At 44.8% G+C, this 20,863-nt stretch overlaps 1 protein-coding gene across 1 annotated transcript in view; it reads right to left on the bottom strand.

Moving 5' to 3' along the window:
- The window catches only part of LOC129335815 (sodium- and chloride-dependent GABA transporter 1-like), an 85,829-nt gene continuing 64,966 nt past the window's right edge, over positions 1–20,863 (bottom strand). The window contains exons 14-15 of the mRNA XM_054988622.1: positions 432–613; positions 1–10 (exon numbers count right to left, since the gene is read on the bottom strand). Of these exons, the coding sequence (XP_054844597.1) occupies positions 1–10; positions 432–613 (192 nt within the window). The remainder of the gene's footprint in view (positions 11–431; positions 614–20,863) is intronic.

Genomic DNA, 20,863 nt, shown 5'->3' with positions numbered 1-20,863 from the left:
TCAACCAGCACTAGCCAAAAAACAGCACAGACTTACCCTGGGACCCTTTTCTGTCTTCAGAGAAAATCTAGTTTGTGATTTATTTTTTAGTAAAAAAAAAAATGAGAAAAGCAAGAACAAAGCAAAAAAATATTACAGTAAATGTACTATGAACATGCCTAATTCCTCCTTATTTCTCTTGAAATGATGGTTTGTGAGGAGCCCATCCATAGAAACTGTCCGAGAGCTCAAGAAGATGTTTCCTGCCCAGCCATCTAACCATATGCTTGCCCCCACACAACATGGAAGTGTTCTGCTATACTGTCCTTTGCTTTGTGTCTTCGGTTCCCTCCACTTCCGTCTCTCTTTCTCCCTCTCTTTCCTTCCATTTTCAGCTTCCCTTTGTTTCTCGCTGTTATCACAGGTTTCTGACCAAAATAAACTTTACTTACCTTTCTGGGGGCCCTTGACTTTGGATAGTCCACCTTGTTGGGGCTGAGGAACTGCTGCCGCCTTTGCTGCCACCGCCGCTGCCACCACTACAGCTTGCTAAGTTGGAGCTGAAGTCTTGCGCCACCTGCCATGCTTTCTCCTCATTGCCTTTGTTCTGGGGGTGCCCCTTGTTCTCGTGCAGCTGTTGGAAGAGAAAGTCAGCGGGAGAAAGCTCGAGAAAGAGAGAGAGAAAGAGAATGCACCTCCCTTTCCCATGGTGCGGCCAAACACAAAGATGGCCTCACTTCGGATGTTACAACCTTCTCTGCAGTTACATTAAAGGATTGTACTGAGAAAGCTCTGCTGGGCACCAGCAAATTACATTTCTTGTAAATATGCACCTTTCTGGTTGAATGTGTACAGACCATGCCTGCTAAAGGAAGCACCAGGCAGTTCGGGTAAAGTCTGGGTGAGGGGAGTTGTTATCAGATCTAGAAATCTTCCTGGCAGTGCCCTGTTCCTTAATTAATAATGTCAAAAGGCTGTCGCTTTCTCTTATTTTTATTTTAGTCATTTGATTTATACCCCATCATTCAGACCCATATCAGACCAAGAAGCTGTCTTACAAAACAGAATAAAACGGCACATTTGCACAGGATTAATTTGGTAGAAATTGGTTCCTAACCCTGGCAGGGTCTTGTTTTCTCCTCCATCCCTTCAGCTAATTTTCAAGCTTCCTTCTCACAGGATTCTGTATCCTTGGTGTACAAACGTTCAAATTGTAGGAGCCCAAAAAACCTCTTACTGGGTGTTTATGACTCGGGAGGGAAGCGGGGGCAATAATAACTACACCCTTCCCACTGTCGTTATGGCACCAGTGTACATTTGCAAAGAGATTCCAGGGCTGAATCCGCACACCCGTGGAGCGTCCCGGCGTTGCGCTAAATGTTCACTAAACACCCAGAAGTGTAGCATCTTTCTCGCGCGATTTCTGAATTGCGCTAGAAAGACGCTACACTTCCGGGTGTTTAGCGAACATTTAGCGCAACGCCGGGACGCTCCGCGGGTGTGTGGATTCAGCCCAGTTTCTCTTTTCTATTCTCATATTCATTCCTCTTTATAATCTGTTATGCTTCTACTACCTCACTTACATGCCTGGTATTTCTATCAAATTTTTATGCTGCCTTTTCTCCAAGGAGTACAGGTTGGCCTATACTGTTCTCCTTTCCCCCATTTAATCCTCACAACAATACTGTGAGGTAGGTTAGGTAAAGAGACAGCCACTGCCCCAAGGTCACCAAGGGAGCTGCATCAGGGTGTATCCAAAGACCTAGGCTGGGGTTCCCCAGAGAGGTGCCTGTGGGTGCCTTGGCACCTGCCAATAACTGGGGTCTGCCCAGTGTCTTTAGAAAGTGGGCGGGGCCAGATGGTGTGCCTGCCCAACAAAGCTTTTGATTGGTCATTGGAGATCTGATTGTGCAAATTAACATCGTTTGGGTGGTAGCTTCCCCCACAGTGTTGGTCTATTCTCTTTCCCAGTATCTTTTTTAAAAAATTACTCCTCTTGTCCCCTGCACTTTGGGTTCCTCTGTATTTTGTGATTGGCTCCTCCTCCTGTGGTGGCCATTTTGTGGTTGCAACCACTAGAATTCTAAAGGTGCCCACAGACTTGAAAAGGTTGGTAGAACCCTGACCTAGGCCAACACATTAACCACTTGCTTGTCCAGGGTTGCCAGGTCCCCCTGAGGGCAAGTGGGGATGGAGGGCAGTGAGGGGGGGTACTCAGGCCCCACAGATGTGAAGCACATGCACTCCAGTGTTGTTGATGATGTCATTTTTGGCATGATGTGGAAGAGATGGGTCATGCCGAGGCATTTTTGCTATGCTTTGCTACGCTTCTACACTTTCCAGAGACATGGTAGTGTATGCACCCATTTTGACTGCATGCCTCCCAAGGGAAGTGCACAAAATTGAGCCATTCCCCCACACCTTTTCCCCTGCTAGCCAGGTGTGGAATGGCAGGGAGTGTGGGCTGGGAGCAGGCAACCCTAGACTTGTCTATTTAGACAGTTGGTAGCCTGAATTAGTAATATGTTTACAAGAGCAGAGAAATGCATCATATTGGGTCACAGACAGGACCCACCTTAGCATTTCTGAGACGACAAAATAAAATAATATTTAAGATAAACAGAAGAGAAGCAAGATGCTCTAGTCACCCAGAGTCTGTCTGCTTTTCTTTCATGACCATGTCAATGATCTGATACTGAAGTAAATTAAGAGGTTGGTGTCTTAGAGTAGCCAAGCAAAGAAGCACAATCGTATAACACTAAGTCGATTCTCTCCCATTTAAAGTTTGCTTACTTGCTTCTCTTCACAAACAAACCCTTACCAAGAAAAAACCCAGCTAGGTGGGTAGGGAATTCCAGTGGGAGGAGACGAAAGCAGAGTTCAGCTCCTTGCTGCTATCCGAGATGCTGATGTGCAGAATGATGGTATTAAAGTAGGCTACGGTTGTATTTTTAGAAGAAAAAAATCTCCCCACGCATGAGGGAGGAACAGTCTTAATTAGCTTAAGGCCTTTGCTGTTGCTCATTCTCTCTCCTTATGAAGCTTAAGAAGATCAACTTTAGGATTTGGAAATAGGGCAGAACAAGTTTTATCTCATTTGTTTGATTAGAAAGGAGAAAATGTGTTGGTTCTTTGCTTTGTGAGCAGAAAAAGGACTGGAGTCAGCTGGTGATTAAGCAGCATCTGGGCAGATAAGGAAGAGGTCTGCACCTACATGGGTTAATCAAGTTAGGTAGCACTGAGATAGCCAGAGTGTGAATTTACCTCAGCAAATTTACCTCAGCTGCTGTTCACTAGCAGCAGCTTTGCACTCTGGGCCTTCATTTTTGCTTTTCCTCTCCCTTCAGTTGAACTGGTTAGATGACCAAGGCCTGACAAATACCGCAAGGCCTTTTGTGTCAGGATCTGTGTTCCACTTAGGGATGCCATTTCCCCGCTGAGGGTGGGGGATCCCCCGCTCCCACCCTCTCCCCCCCTCCGCTCACCTGGCCAGCAGGAAGGTGGGGGAATGGTCATCCCAGGCGCACTCCCGGGGTGGCATGACGATGTCACCTCCGGGAGTGACATTGTGCCACCCCCAAGAGCACTCCCAAATCGGCCTGCTGAGAAGCGTGCTCACACTTCTGCGGCTGCACAATAACATCACTTCCCAGAAGTGGCATCATCATGCAGGCATGGAAGCACATGCGCAAGGAGCACCCAGAGAGTGACAAATGGTAAGCACCTGGTTCCCCCCTCCACCAGCCAAGAGGTTAAGGGGGGCTGGCATCCCTAGTTCCACTCAATGTTCAGAGGCCTTTTAAAATGTGCAGAATGGCACTGATGCCAATTTTAAAAGACTTCAGTTGGAACACATGAAGCCGCCTTATACTGAATCGGACCATTGGGTTATCAAGGTCAGTACTGTCTACTCTGACTGGCATACAGAGAGTAGGTTTCCTGATTCAGATACCATGGCAGACTTGCTACTCTCTATTCATTTCCACTCTTAGATGGGGAAATTTAAAACACTGAAATGATGTCACTATGGAATGTTCTAGGATTTGGGCAAAAATCTATGGAATACCAGAAGTGCCACCCCCCCCATGCCTGTACCCCCTTTCCTGTCAGCCATTGGCTAGTAACTCTAGACTGGCCGCAGATCTGTAGGCCCTCAAGGAGAGGTCTTTCACATCACCTGTTACCTGATACCAGGGACTGAATCTGGGACCATCTGCATGCAAAGCAGATGCTCTACCAGTGATCCAAGACATACCCAAGACCCATATCTGGGAGTGGACAGCTTGCTGCTCATTGAAGTAGACAATACTAGGCTAACAGGATCAGTGGGTGGGCAGGTTCATAGCTTACTTCTATAGTGGCTATATTTGCAGGTGGAGGAGGAATTTCTATATCCATAGGCGGAGGAGCGAAATACAGCATCTATATTGTAAAAGACTGGAAGGCAGAACAGGAAAGGGGTTGGCTGACGTTGCATGTTTATGCCATGCATGCAGGAGTTATGAGAGCTTCCAGAGAAGATTTCATTGTTTGCCTCAACTATGCTGCAAGCATTTGGGGGGGGGGTGCGTGCGTGCGTGCGTGTGTTCTATTGTCCAGGAAGAAAAGTAACTTTCCACACAGTGCATTAGTCAAACCCCAGACAGCTTGTGTGTTTAGATGAATGTCAAGTAAAATCTAATTTAACACAAAGGAGCAACAACAAAAAAACCCTTAAATCATTTGAGGAAATAATTGGGGTGTGTTTTTTGATGAAGTATTTATGAAGTTCTGTTAGAGGAGAGATCAGAGGTATTAATAATGCATTCAGGAGGACAAGAGTGTATTCAATCATAGGAACTTTCTCTGAAATTTTCATCTCTTCCCCTTTCTATTACTACTTCATCTAGAATGGAAAATATGTGGGTTTTCAAGACTGCCTGAGTCTCTTGGAACACTTCTTCCAGATATGACCTTGTGATAATGGAAAGAATCTCAACACCTGTCCAGAAACACTATTATTTATTATTAATAAAAATTCTGAAGAAAATAGCATACTTTACTTTTAGACAATGCATAGATGCTGCATCACTTTAAAAGAGAGATCCCTGCTTTGGATGCATACCCAGGAGGGAATGCCTCTTCTAAGATGGCGCTTGCCAGGTGCAGTTCTTATAAGTATTTGTATTAAAAGCATCTAAAATATTTAAAAGTCTGCGGCTTGAGTAAGTGGGTATCATTTTAGTTAATCAAAATGCCATTAAATCAACCTAAAAAATTTAATTGACTAACCGTAGCCCGGATGGTTATTGTTTCACACATTCTAAGACTGTGTCATGGCACTGAAATGTCCCAGGCCCCATTGCCTGCTATTAAGCACCACCAAACTACCTAAAATAACTGATTTCTAGAGGGATGATAGATTGAAACGTTCATTTGCAAAACCTGATGGGCCGCTTGCTACGAGTGGTGATGTTGTCCAGTGCAGTTCACAGGATCAGACAATTGTCTTTTTCCACTAGTGGCAAGAATTTACCAATCGAGCAGTGAGTTTGCTCAAAGCGTGCCTGCAAGCCCAACAACATTGCTAATTTTTGCTGTGATCTTCAGTTTCTTCTGTATTCAAAACAAAACAAAGCAATAGTTGTCTACATAATCCTGTGTCCTAGCTGAAGTAGGAATATATATTCACTACATTTTTATCCTCCCAGGTGCTCTTCCCTTATGAAAAATCCAGGGAGGAGAGTTAGGCTAAGCAGTGAGTGGTTCCAATGTCACCCAGAGAGATTCATGGTGGAGTCAGGATTCGAACCTCTGACACACCAACCTCTACACCAGACTGGCTCACATGGTTCCAGTATCATATAAACCACCAACCAAGGCTGGTTGTACAGTCTACCAAATCCAGGCCCAAAGAGCATCTTGTAACACCTTCTCACCTTAACACAACAGAGTTCTGCACAAATAGGACCTGCCCTCTGGTTTCCTTTGTGCACTAGGCTGTGAGTTTTATATATACCCCACTTAAGAAAATCCCCTAGTCTTAGATTAAGAATTAGCTAAAATGGCCAGATAAGCATTTTTCAAAATTCTACCTTTTAAAGTGGAGAGCAGATACATGGTATTGTTTCTGCTATAAACCCAGCACATTTAGACCAAAATCTGTCAGCAGCTATTCTTAAGTAACACTCCAGCAGCTATTTAATCATGTCCCTCCCCGTCCCCAACACGCAGATGGGTTAACAGCTTTAAAGACTGTGCTTTGGAATTGAAATGTCTGAAATAAGAAATGTCTACTCGGTCCTGCAAGGTTATGATGTTCTGTAATAAGAAATAAGGCAGGTAGCTGCGTTGGTCTGCAGGAGAACAGCAGAACTGGAACCCAGTGGTACCTTAGAGACCAGCAATGTTATCAGGATCTGAGCTTTGAAGAGTCAGAGCTCTGAAGTTATCTGAAAAAGGTATCCAAAGAAGGAAACTTTGTCTTGAAAGCTCATACCTTGAACATCTTGTTGGTCTCCAAGTTTCCCCTGGACTCCAATCCTGCTGTAATAAGAAATACGCCTTTAATATAAAGAACACTATTTTAATGAAGACTTGAAACGGTCTTAATTTTCTTTTCCTCTCCCTAGAAAAGTCCTGGGCACTGTAGTTCAGTAAAAGGATGGGGGCAGGGATCTCTAGCAAAGAATTCTCAGAGGCTTCACTTAAGTACAGTTCTCAGGCCTCTGAAGGGATCTTTATGACAAGAGTTATATCCTTCTAAGTCCATTGGCCAGTGGTCCTATAGCTGTGCAGGATTGTACTGTTTGTCTGGTCTAAATTGGTTATGTTTATAGTATAGGTAGGCCTTTTGGATTACTTCAGACCAGGGGTCCACAAGCTTTGAGGGCACATTTGGAATTCTGACAGTGTGTGGGTGCAGCCACAAAATGGCTGCTGGAGGAGGTGGAGCCAGGCACAAAATGTCTACACCAACTTATCTTCAGTGATTCAGTGAAGATCCTTGTGCTGTGGAAGCCGCTTCGACCAAAGCAATGCTTTTTTTAAAATCTGCACAGCCAATCATATCTCCAGTGGCCCATCAGAAGTCATACTTGGCAAAAGCCCCACCTGGCCTCACCCACTTTCTAAAAAGACTTGGTGAGCACCAGGAAAGCTATCTGTAGGCACAACGGTGTTCTTGTCTCCTGAGGTCCTTGAAGCACATAAAAGACATAGGCTAGGTTCCTGAATTTTCATGTCTCTTCATCCTTCTCATATATGAATATGCGCGGGGGGGGGGGGGGCTCAAAGCAGAATATGGGAGGTGCCACTGCAGCCCCCTCTCAGTGCCAGCTCATAGGGGCTCACATTCACCACTACATATACAAAAATAGCTAGTTACTGGTTTTATTTCTCTAAGCTACAACATGACATGTTTTTAAATGCATCTTGCTCCTAAAGGTGCAAAAATTGTAATATATATACCATCTCTTCTTCTAAAGAGAAAGCAACATTAGTCACAAATTGGAGCAAACAGAACTTGCTCCAAAATAAAGCTGCGACAGCAGCGGGTTTCTCTTTAAAGTCTGTTTTAATTACTCATTCAGGAAGATATTTTTATGCCGCTTTTCTTCCCAAGGAACCCGAAGCTGCTTACCGTAGTAGTACTGCTTTGAAGTGATACTTAGTAGGAAGTTTATGGGATCTCTGAAACAAGCCGTGTCCCCAAGATTTCTGGAACTGCTGCCTGCCAGGAAGGTTACTATCCCAAAAAAGTGTGTGTGTGCGTACACGCGCATGCGCGCAGGGAGAATTGCATTACATTGCATTGCTGTACTGGGCCATCCTAGTATGTTCCTTCTGCTGTAAACCCATCACCAAGGCCAGAGCCTGAGACCGTTGGTCATTGTTCTCAAGTGATGACTGTAATTCTCTAGCGGCCATTTAGCCACTGTGTCTGCATCACTCCTTAACAGCCACGCCTGGGTCAGAAGCTTTAATGATCTCTTGGTTTAATTTTTTTTGCACTCTGTTATCACTTGACACATTCCACTGAATGTTTCTTTTCATTCTCCATGCCAGAAAACAAAGATGTTACTTACCTATGTGTGTAGGCTATTCGAGAGCACCTGTCTGTCCATCCGTCTGTACCTGTTTCCTGCTGTACATATTCTCGAGAGAAGCTTCCTACGGGGAACAGCGGTGTGCTCACATCTAGCAAAGATTCCAAATGGCTAATATTTTGTAACAAAATAGACGAGATGTATTTTATCTGTTCAATTAATAGAGTTTTAGAAATTATATTGAGATATGTCACTTGTGCAAATATGTCTTCTTTGCCTCGGCTGCCTTCAACATTTCTCCCTTGCCTCCTCATTACACTTTCTGCCACCCCAAAATTATCAGCTAATGCAAAATTTAAAGCACAGTTTTGAAGGGTGGGCATGAAATTCTCCTCAATCAAAAGCTGTGGTGAATTCTGAGGGAAGCTAAAAGAGTTTTAATAAATCCAGTACATATCCTTGGATGCCATTCAACACCTCTCTAGATTATTGTTGGATTTTGCCAAAATCTGCACCCCTCAATCTTGGCCGTTTCCAGATGGCTTACCTGCACCCGGAACGTCGCACCACGCTGCGGGGAAAACACGAAATATCACGTTTTCTCACGCAAGTTTTGTGCGACGTTGCACAAAACTCGTGTGAGAAAACGCGATATTTCGCGTTTTCCCTGCAATGTGGCGCGACGTTCCGGGTGCAGGTAAGCCATCTGGAAACGGCCCTGGTTGCTCTTCTGGGTACTTTTGAAATTTTGAGATCAGAGAATGGTCAACACCATAAAATGGCGGCCATGTGGACTGGAGCCAATTACAGTGTTGGTGACTTGCAAAGCCTATGATAGATGCTATCTGCAGATGCAAGCGGGGTGGGGGGTCCTCCTAGAGAGTTCTGAAGCACCTCCTACTCCACTGAGGTGGAGGAAAGCCAGAGTTAGGGAAAGGGATGGTTGATCAAAGAAGCACTAGGAAAGCCATTGGTGAGTGGCATATTGAAGAGGGCATGGTGCCCCAGATGGAGGTGGCTCCACCAAACTCAACCCATTGATTACCTTTTATGGGAGCCTTTATATAAGCAAAATGCTCTTTAAATTTTTCATTCATGGCATGAATAGCCTAAGCAGCTCTTTAGTAGATTGTGCTCCAGGTCCTAAAATTTCTCATAGTGTGTATATCAGTGTCTGTAGGAAGGTTATGTAGGTATCCTTTCATGGCTCACAGTGAGCTTTGTTTGCACCTGCTTAGATGGCTTATCTTGTTCCTTTCACGGTTATTTATCTGTTCTTTAGGTACCAGCTGCAGCTCCCATTCAAGTCTGAAGGGGATGAATCCAGTCAATAGAAATCATTCACGCCCAAGAAAATAGTGAGGGTGAATATTAAGGAGCTCTTTACAAATTATTCTGTGGGCAGCATCAGCATCGTTTTCTGAGGAAACATCATTTTAATGCAATAACATGGACTACTAAAAAGCCTGAAATCTCCCATCTGTCTTTCAGTCATAAAAGTTGCATATCATTTATAGGCAGCTTAATATCATTCCAATGGTGGTGGATGCAGAAGAGTCCACCCCCCCACCACTATACTACGCAAATTCTCATGGCCCAAATCCAGAGAAATCTTATTAAAATCAATGGGACACATAAGCTGCAGCTAAATTAAAAGTTCTGCTATTTCAGAAGTTAGCTGTGACCAGGGCTTTTTATCTGGGAAAAGAGGTGGTGGAACTCAGTGGTGGAACTCAGGACCACACAATGATGTCACTTTGGGTCAGTTGGAACAAGGGGGGAGTTTTTTAAAGTTTAAATTGCCCTCGGCAAAAATGGTCACATGGCCGGTGGCCCCTCCCCCTGATCTCCAGACTGTCTGGAGATCAGGGGGTGGGGCCACCGGCCATGTTACCATTTTCAAGAGGTGCTGGAACTCCGTCCCACTGCATTCCAGCTGAAAAAAAGCCCTGGCTGTGACTAATTTGACCCATAAATTTTGATAAGGTTGATGAGCTACTAATTTCACACACAGATCCCAATCCAGAGTTGGTGGCACTTAAACCCTATCTTTTTCAATGGGACTTTGCTGGGATAGGGGCCTAAATGAGAATAGCTCGTAGAAAAGATTTGGATAAGTTTTACTACTGTACTTGTCAACATTTTAGAAGCCAATGAATATTTTGTAAGATGCATGGTATGTCCCTGATGATTATCTGGAAGCTTCAGCTGGTACAGAAAGAATGTGGTTGTGGTTGCAATCTGGGAACACATTACGTCACTATGCCAGTGGCCTTTTGTCATCTGGACACAAGAAAGAAGTGCTGGTTTTATCCTACAAAGCTCTTGTACAGTGGCACGGTAAAGGTAAAGGTAGTCCCCTGTGCAAGCACCGAGTCATTACTGACCCATGGGGGGACGTTGCAGCACGACATTTTCTTGGCAGACTTTTGTTATGGAGTGGTTTGCCATTGCCTTCCCCAGTCATCTACACTTTACCCCCAGGAAACTGGGTACTCATTTTACCGACCTCGGAAGGATGGAAGGCTGAGTCAACCTTGAGCCGGCTACCTGAACCCAGCTTCTACCAGGATCAAACTCAGGTCATTGGGTTGCAGTACTGCAGCTTACCACTCGGTAACTGGTTTTTGGAGTTTGTGTCTCCTTTATAAGGCAAATATATATTTCAGATATGAAGCACAGCATAAACATTTAGCGAACTCACTTCATCCCATCCTCCCCACAGGTAAATAGACATGATAGGTTGTTCTGATTCTGTGCATCAGAGATACTTCCCACTGTACTCCATAGGGCTTCCTAACTGCAGTCTGCTTTAGGACCCCCTCCTGAGCCTGTGAGCTAGGGTCCTAGACTTGTGCCTTAGAGTATGGGTCTGATAGCATTATGATCTTAACTGGCTCGCATCTGTTGGTAACATTACAACATCTCTAAACATCTGTGGACTAGGTTTCAGGGAGTGATTTTGGACCTTCGTAGTTTGTAACTGGATTTCCAAGTAGAATTTTAAGCAATCCATTATTGCTATCCCTGAACTCTCAGGACAGGGCAGATTCTAATTTTAAAGAAACCAATGACATGATTCATTCTTTGTCATGTAGAAGGAACCTTGATAAAAAATGGAGTCTTTCCCTCCACCATCCACTCAAGCGTGGGTAATGCCAATCACACTGCAAGGCACCTAATCTTGCTTCCAACAGGATGGCTGCCTGTCCTCCCCACAGGCAGCTATACTAGCTGCTGCCCCCAGTGTGCAAGTAGGATGAACTATGTCTACATTTTTAATATAGCCAATGTGGTGATGAACTTGTTGGAAACAGTGAGCTGTTTTCTGTCCTCTTGCAAATCCTGGTGGTTTCCCCCTCCAAATGTCCCAACATCTTGAGACAGCTGCCTGAAACACAATCAATTGGGTGACGACAGGTTGTTTGCCTGCTGGCTTTCAGATTTACCAGAGATGCTTCTGTTTCACCAGTCTGTGAGTGTATCCAGCAGCCACTCGTGCAAGGCAAGCAGTGTAAATCTGGCTTGTTGGCTGTCTCAGCACTTGTAGTCTTGTTCCAAGAGGTTGCTACGATGCTTCCAATCCATAGATTTGCACTGACAAAGTCATCTCTCGTAGAAATGGTCACTCCATCAACACTCTATCTTCCCATTTCTGGGTGTGCTTGTATGACACTGCTCTGCCCAGCTCTCTCCAATTTCCCAGATTATACATTTCCTACATGAAAAGCATTCTATGTAAGGAAATAACATGCAAAACATCACTTGTGACATAAGTTCCAGCAGCTCCTCTGACGGAATGGATTTCCCTTCTGTGGAGAGCAGGAGGGAGATTTTTGCCAGCTTCTCACTGCTGCTGCAGGCTCTCGTTTAACTCCCCACATTGTTCATTAATGTCCAGTAAACCACAGAGTAGAATTTCGGGGAAGGGGAGCTCAGCAAGGTGCTGTAAGGAGGGGAAGATGGAGAAGTAGCCGCCTTCCAGTGCCGCTCGGCTCATGCTGCTTCAGAGCCAAGACTGACACATACTATCGTGCATTCATGTACTGCACGGCAATATTCATGTGGTGAAATGCACATCTGGAGCCATCACTCCAGATGCCCTACCCATTGGTTTCATGCTGTTTCATACACAGAAGGGTTTCCCTTATAGAAAATGGTACGATAACCTTATGATGCGCCATTGAGCCCCACCCTGGTAGCACAGTGCTCTTGGTTTTTATGGGCCCCAATTATGATCATTCTGAAGAGAAAGAACATCTATGCCACTCTCCCCTCACCCCCAAATTTGCAGAATCCAGAAAAAAAGTATCAGTCACCTCTCAGTGGTCATGATGGGGAGGAAATCATCTCCCAAGGAACTGCTGAGTATTCATCAGCGGCAAAAAAGTTTCCCCTTCCATGTTGTAGTCCCTCCTCTAATCCCATTGCAGTAGCACACGGTAAAGGAGGCATAAAAGTGCATGAAACTCGTGCCAACTGCATGCAGTCCATACGGCTCCAGAAGATACGGCCTATAGGAATGCCCAGTTTTCTTTGCACTTTACTGCCAATTTCAAGGCTATGGTTTAAAAGCTACAGAGTAGGAAATAAGGAGGACAAGATTTAACCCAGAAATAAAGCAACATTATTCTTCCATGTGGATTCATCATAGCCTTAAGGAGCTACAACCTAAACATCTGTCCACTTCCAGTGCAGATGTTTTCCACGAGCTCTTCAGATGCCCAAACCAATTTATCACAATCACCTTTCTCTGCCTAGTAATGCGAGAACTTGCAGTTCCACAGAAGAATGTCACTGGACTAAAAATATCCCTGCCCCATTTTTTGCCTGTTCTCTCTCTCTCTCTCTCTCTCTCTCTCTCTCTCTCTCTCTCTCTCTCTCTCACACACACACACACACACACACAAAAGTGATTTGTAGAAAGCCACATCTGCTCCACCAAAGGCCATGCACTGTTCCACCAAAGGCCAGCAAGCTCATTTGGCTCTTCCTTGCCAACTTCCACATCTGTTCCTGTCTCTTAGATTCATAATAATCAATTCTAGACACCTTCGAAACAGATGCTTCCTGTTGCCTTTGCCTACATTGCAATTTTACAGCCCCTATGTCAAGAAATATGTATATACCTCTATGGCTAACTCCTTCCATGTCCAGAAGTCAGTGCAGCTAATGACACTTCAAATGATCCACTAGGTGCCATTTAATATATGATGACAAAATCCAGGTCAGATTAGCACACAGATACACAAGAAGTGGCTTTATACTGAATCAGAGCATCAGTCCATCTAGCTCAGTATGATGAACCAGTGTTGACATTGACCCTCTAGAGACTCGGATAGACAAGGGTCTTTCATAGCTCGATACCCAAGGTGCTTTTACCAGATTGAACCTGGAACCTGAACTGTGACCATTAAATGCCTAGCTTAAACAAGCTTGGTTCCAGATTTCTGCAGTCCAAATCCTTCTGCATTGTTTATTGGATGTCCCATCCTGTTGATTGTATTGACTTAAATTTTGCAACCTACCTTAAGTATCAGAGGAAAGGGCAGACTATAAATAGCATAAATAAAAATAAAATACTGCTCTCCTGGGACTGAGTGGTTAAGTATATGCTTTGCATGTAGGAAATCTCAAGTTCAGTCCCTGACATCTCTAGTTCCAAAACTTCCGGTGTAACAGGTTGAGGGGGAGCTTCAGTGCCTGAGGCCCTGGATAGCCACTGCTGCTCACAGAGTATTGTGTTAGTTTAACCAACTGACCCCTCTCTAACATGCCCTTGCTGTACAAAGATGATTCACTTGGGTGGTACAAAGGGTTGATAAAGGAGTGGAAGGAATTTATAATGGTGCTGACTGACATCTGCAAAATCACTTGAGGCTAGTGAGATCAGGGAATGATTTGCAGGTATGAATCGGCTCTCACTGATCCAGTGCCACAGACAGGCTTCTCACATCACTTCAAGCACATTTTTCATCAGAGCTGCATTTAACTATTGAGCAATGTGGGTCACTGAGAGATATACACGTGTGTGTGACTAAACCCTTGGTTATAATGTCCTTGCAACTAAAACATTAACAACTGCTGTTGAACCTTAGAAACCGAGGGTCAAGCTGCACGTTATAATGTGGCCACATGTAGTGCTCTTATGATGGCTGTTTCTCCAGTACAAAACACCCTCTGGAGGGGGCAATAGAGATATGGGGAAGGTCTGCTTAGCTCAGCAAGCTCCATGACAGACTGGAGAGTTGTGCCTGGGTCTTCCAGATCCTAGTCTTATACTCTAATCACTGCACCACACTGGAGAGGATTAACAAACAATACGAATGTTCCTGTAGATCTATATACAGGACACACTTGTCTACAGGCTATGGGGAACAAGACCTTTCCTACTAGATCCTACATACATACTTCCTGCTAATTCCACATATCTGTACAGGCATTTCAGCCCCATGCTGGAATATAGTCTAGGCACATAACAATTGTGCATTGGTTCAGTCAGGCGATCAGCCATAATGGTATGTATCCCACCTTAGGCTAGAGGAAGTTCCTCCAGCTAAGGAGCATCCTTCAAATGAAGTGGCTCTTCTTCTAAAGGATTAACTTGGAGGAAGCTTTCAAACTTGGAGTGATTAGATACGAGCCAGTGTCTTTCTGGGGCGTGCGATTCCAGAGAGCCTTCATGAAGGCAATTCGTACAAGTGGAAACTCTGCTCCAACGGGGGATGAAGACTCAGAAGTGGGGCTAAAAAGACCAACCCCTCTCCTTGCCTTAGGCACATCGCCCATACGTGTATGTTGTACAGGCACTGCCTGCGCAAGACTCCCTGTAATACCTGAATCACAGCCGTGTGGCTCTCACTCATCTACAGATCCGTTTGCTCCAGCGTTCATTTGAGGGCATGTATCTGACTGTGCAGAAAGCTCTGTGCCCCTTGAAAATCACACTAGCTGCCCCAAACAGTGAACCAGAGTGCTAAGGCTCTCCACACCCCAACTATCTTTATGGGGGAAGGACCCCAACTATCTTTATGGGGGAAAGACTCCGCTCCACTCCCCAAGAGAGGACAGGCAAGGCAGAGGAAGAAGAATCCCTAGGAATAGCTGCTGTTTTTGACATTGTGTGTTTGTGTCAACTCTTGCCCACATATCTGCAGACTTTAAAGCCCCCAGACAGCAGCCCAAAATTATACAGGACAGCCACAGGACTTGTCCTTCATACTCCCCCTGGGTGTCATCTGGTTTGCTGTTTCAAAGACAATTGTCTCCTAATTTGATTTGGATGTACAGAAGGGAAAACAATCTTCACACCTGCTAAAACTTCTACATTGACCCTCAGATCAGGGGATAATATGAATTTCCCGTGTAAAGAAGCAGACAGGCTTATAATTCCTGGCCATCATCAGTGGATGCTTCCATGTAAAGAAGCCGAAAGGCTTATAATTCCAGGCCATCATCAGTAGATGTTTCTTTCTCTTATTGCTCTTCAGCTGCACTCCCCCATGCAATGATGCAAGCAACTCCGCCTTCCCTCACTAGGCAGGCTTGTCCCCCCATCTCATATTCTTGAATCAGAGGCCTTTCTAGTTCCTTTGCAGTCCTCTAACTCTCTGATCAAATGAGCTCCCCTTGTTCTTTTTTCATCTGAGTTCACCATCATCGAACCCACCCAAAGCAGCCAGGCTCTTTGCCAAGCAAAGCTCTCTTGAGCCGGGGGGGGGGGGGCTGCTACTGCCTCTGTGCCCACGTCCCTCTAACTGCTGCCGACGTAGAAGCTGACGCACCTTTAAAAATAGCTCAGATGCAGTTGTAGCTCAAAGAAGCTGGATTGTCTCATGGAAAGAAAGAAATTTTGTGCTCTGGTTCCTGTGCAAGGAAGAGAAACGGGTCAGAGTACAAAAGGTTTGGGTTGCTCACAGGCGTCTATAGGACACACACACAATCCTACATAATCCTGTAACTGAAGAAGGAAGCTTTGACGCTCAAAAGCTTATACCCTGAAAATTTTGTTGGTCTCTAAGGTGCCACTGGACTCAAATCCTGCAATCCTACATGATATATATATATATATCCTATATGATTTAACAAAGCCTCCTCCCACCAGATAATGCGCCTTTTCAACTTGCTGCCTCTGTTCTCTATAGCTTTATGTATCTATTGTCCTTTTATTCAACTTTTCCTCCCAGAGATTCATACAGTTTTCTTCTTCATTTATTCTCAGAACAACGCTATGAAGCATGTTTGGCTGAGAGTGAGAGAGAATAGCCCAAGGTTAAACACTGAGTTTTATAGCAAAGAATGCAAACACACCCCATTTAATACGCTAAGCACTATACAACCCTACCTCTATTGGGGCTGTGATATTCTAAAGTAGGTAAAAGCTTTCTTAAAGCAATAGAAGCCTAAATGCGCTGTAGTAATATCAGTGTGGGGAGTTCTTCTGAGAGGACGGGACCTTTTAGCATAGGACTATCTAGACTAACTGGCAGTGGTTCTCCATATTTCTTTCCCATCCTCTTGTGGCAGCAGGCAAGCTCTTGCCTCCCGGCTTCAGACTCTGGGGGACCTCTTCACTCCAGCAGGAGCAAGGAGCAGGAGCAAAGTCATGCAATGATGCGATGGTGTTGTGACCCCATTTCCAGTTTATACCTGGAAATGATGTCGTCACGAGGCGGTAGGAATATGCATATCTTTATGGTTAAAAAACACAGAGTTCAGCAGATTCCTAGAGTGTCATAATGTCACTTCTGGATAGAAATCTGAAGCGAACCTGCACCTCACATGCCCTTGCATGCTATTGCTCCCCACCCACCAAATGCTCCAGCTGGTTGTCAGTGTTCAGTGGGCAACCCGATTCCCAGCCCTGCTGCATGAAATCATTTGCCTAGAGACAGCAGGGATTGAAGCTGGGACACTGGAACTGCAAAATATATACTGGGTCACTGAACAATTGTTGTTTAAGGTGACCACATGCAAAAAAAAACAATGGATGGCAGTGACACCCTGTGAAGAGAAAGGGAACCTATCATTTTCTAAGCTCTTAGACCAGGGTCACCAGATGGGAAAGGGCTCCTGTTCCTTTAAGACAGTGATCCTCAGTATGATTTCTCTGGTGCCTTCCAATGTGTTTCCTGACACCCTCTTGCTCATCCCCCAAGTATCTCTTCTCCAAAGCAAACAACCTTGCAGAAAGTAGTTCAGAAAAATCAAGAAGACGTCACCTTTGCATCTACAGGAAGCACCCTTTTGAGAACAGGTGCCTCCGCCATAGAAGGATGCTTGGTATGGAACATCCTAATTTTGTGGAACTTTGAATGATTTCTGATTGGACCCAGATCCTATGGCATCCATTTTGTGAAAGGTCCCATCCCTGTGGCAGCCATTTTGTTATGGCACCAACTAGCACTTCTCAAAATTACAAAGTGCCACAGGAGAGACCTGATTTAAGATCTCTCAGCCAATTAAAAGTTAATCAGATCAGCTCTGGTTTCTCTCACTGAAGTGCCTGAGTGATATAAAAAGCTGCAGCCACCCATTAAGCAGTAAAAATATAGACCTTGTGTCAAGAACTGAATAAGAACATAAGAACATAAGCAAAGCCATGTTGGATCAGGCCAGTGGCCCATCCAGTCCAACATTCTGTCACACACAGTGGCTAGAAATCCAGTGCCATCTAAAGGACTGTCAGTGAGGCCAGGACACCAGAAGCCCTCCCACTGCCTTCCTTCCAGCACCAAGACAACAGAGCACCACCTCCCCACAAAGAGAATACCATCTATCTCCTGTGGCTAATAGCCACTGATGGACCTCTGCTCCATATATTTGTCCAGTCCCCTCTTGAAGCTGGCAATGCTTGTAGCTGCCACCACCTCCTGTGGCAACGAATTCCATGTGTTTATCACCCTTTGTGTAAAGTAGTATTTTCTTCTATCTGTTCTAACCCGACTGCTCAATAATTTCATAGAGTGCCCACGAGTTCTTGTATTGTGAGAAAGGGAGAAAAACACATCTTTCTCTACCTTCTCTAACCCGTGCATTATCTTGTAAACCTCTATCATGTCTCCCCTCAGTCGTCTTTTCTCCAGGCTAAAGAGCCCCAAGCGCCTCAATCTTTCCTCATAGGGAAAGTGTTCCAACCCTTTAATCATTTTAGTTGCCCTTCTCTGTACTTTTTCCAGTGCTATGATATCTTTTTTAAGGTGTGGCGACCAGAACTGTACACAGTACTCCAAATGAGGCCTCACCATCGATTTATACAGAGGCATTATGATACCGGCTGATTTGTTTTCAATCCCTTTCCTAATAACCCCTAGCATAGCATTAGCTTTTTTTATGGCAGTCGCACACTGTGCTGACGTTTTTAGTGAGTTATCTATCATGACTCCAAGATCTCTCTCTTGGTCAGTCTCCGCCAGTTCAGACCCCATCAACTTGTATTTATATTTTGGATTTTTGGTTCCAATGTGCATTACTTTGCACTTGGCTACATTGAACCTCATTTGCCACATGGATGCCCACTCTTCTAGCCTCGACAGATCCCTTTGGAGTGCCTCACAATCCTCTCTGGCTTTCACCACCCTGAACAATTTCGTGTCATCTGCAAATTTAGCCACTTCACTGCTTAATCCCAATTCCAAATCATTAATAAACAAGTTAAAAAGCATTGGACCCAATACCGACCCCTGTGGCACCCCACTGCTCACCACCCTCCACTGTGAGAAGTGCCCGCTTATACTCACTCTCTGTTTCCTATTAATTAGCCAGTTTTCGATCCACAAGAGGACTTGGCCCTTTATCCCATAGCTACTGAGCTTACTTAGGAGCCTTTGATGAGGAACTTTGTCAAAAGTTTCTCATGGGCCTCCTGATAAGGTCTGTGCAGCTGTTCTTACTTCTTCCAGAGCAGGTGGTACCTGCTGGAAATTTCTCTGCTCCACCTCTTTCAAAGGAATGAGGTCCTGGGCTTTTCTGTTGTTGTTGCATCTGGTCACTCTCATGGCACCTCAGGCCCACCTTGTGACAAGGTGAGGTAGGGTTGCCAAATCTGAGCTGGGGAAGTCCTAGACATTCTTAGAACCTGCGGAGGGTGGGGTCTGGGGAGGGAAGGAACCTCTGTGGGATATAATGCCATGGAGCTCAGCCTCCAAATCAGCCATTTTCTCCAGGGGAAATCATCTTTGATGTCTGGAGATCAGATGAACACTGAAAGGCTGGACATTCTTTACAGACTGACTCATGTGATTTGTGACTGATTGAACTGTTGATTTAAACAATTTCTCACTGACTAGAACAGTGGCACAACAAGGGAGAAGCAGAAGTCAATTGGCCTGTGTGAGAAATGCACACGTGCAAAACTGATTGTGCTGTATTGTACCCATTGGAAGGCGTAGGGTAAAGCAGCCAGCCAAACTATCACAAACAGGTCAATGAACAGCACATTGAAAAACCAGCTCCCCATTCACAACTGCAAAAAGGATATGAACCAAAATAGTGGCCAAGCACTGGGAGACGTGTGCTTTGTAAAAGGAAATAGCAGCCATGTGGAGCCAATTGGAACAGGCTCCATGGTGGTGACTCAAGATAGAGCGGTTTCACCCAACAAAACTAACTCTCCCCAGCTGGTGGAAGGGAAATAAGACAGGCACACTCTCACATCACAGCCCCCAATCTGAATCAGGGCTCTGTGAACTGCTATTCCCCTTTAAAAAGCACTGAGAAGGTCCGTAAATGGCTCTTCCAGTATCACGTCTGGCTTGGCCTTCAGAATCCTGTGAAAGCAGATTTGCTTCTGTGTATACAACAGCTTGGCCAGATGACCTTGCAACAATGACCCAGTAGACGCTTGCAGTCTCCAGGTTCTATTATTATAAAGACTCGTAGTAAATCCATTCACTTGTTTGCTACTTCAGGCTTTAGAGGAACAATAGGTTTCCCCTGAAAGATGTTTTGTTTGCACAGGGGAACACGGTAGGAGTCTAGCAATGTCTGAAAAGGGGAGCTAAGCAGATGCCACAGTGTTGTGATGATGATGACCTAACATCAGCCATCTGGCAATGAAGTAGTTTGTTGTGGTGTGGCAATAAACAACCATGATTTTCATAATATTGTTGGCATTCAAGCCCTGGTTAAGACCTCAGGATAGTTATAATAAAGGATTCATATTTCTTTACTAAAGGTAAAGAGAGGCTCTTACATAGCTCTCACTTTCTTTCCAAAGCAGCTAACACAATTCTGCTGGGCACCCTCTATGCACTCTACCTAACACCAGGTTCAGTCCCTGGTATGTGTGCGCAGTGCTGTCAAGTCATAGCTGATTTATGGCGACCCCCTCAAGGGATTTTCAAGGCAAGAGGTGAACAGAGGTGGTTTGCCATTGCCTGACTCTGCACAGCAACCCTGGACTTCCTTAGTGGTCTCCCATCCAAGTACTAACCAGGGCCCACCCTGCTTAGCTTCTGAAATCTGATAAGTTCAGGCTAGTCTGGGCCATCCAGGTCATCAATCACTGGTCTCTCCAGTGGAAAAGTCCAGATAAGCAAGTGATGTAAAAGATCTCTACATGAGACCGTGGAAAGCTGCCGACAGTCAGAGTAGACAATACTGACCTCGATAAATCAATACTCGGTATAAGGCAGCTTCATGTATGTGTTCCTGTGAGAATCCACACCTATGGAACACCTCTCTGCCACTCAACAGTTCAAGACAGTAGCCCTGTTCACTGTACAATGAATGTGCATGCATCCTGCAAGTACTTGTGTACAACTGTTTATAAGAATGAAACTGGGGAACAACACTGGTATAAATATGAGGTTTATTCATTGGGACATGTGTTGAATGTAACATGATAATTACTCAAC

This window comes from Eublepharis macularius, chromosome 9 (genome assembly GCF_028583425.1).
Source record: "Eublepharis macularius isolate TG4126 chromosome 9, MPM_Emac_v1.0, whole genome shotgun sequence".
In the NCBI taxonomy this organism is placed as follows: domain Eukaryota; kingdom Metazoa; phylum Chordata; class Lepidosauria; order Squamata; family Eublepharidae; genus Eublepharis; species Eublepharis macularius.
This window is presented reverse-complemented; position numbering and strand designations above follow the sequence as displayed.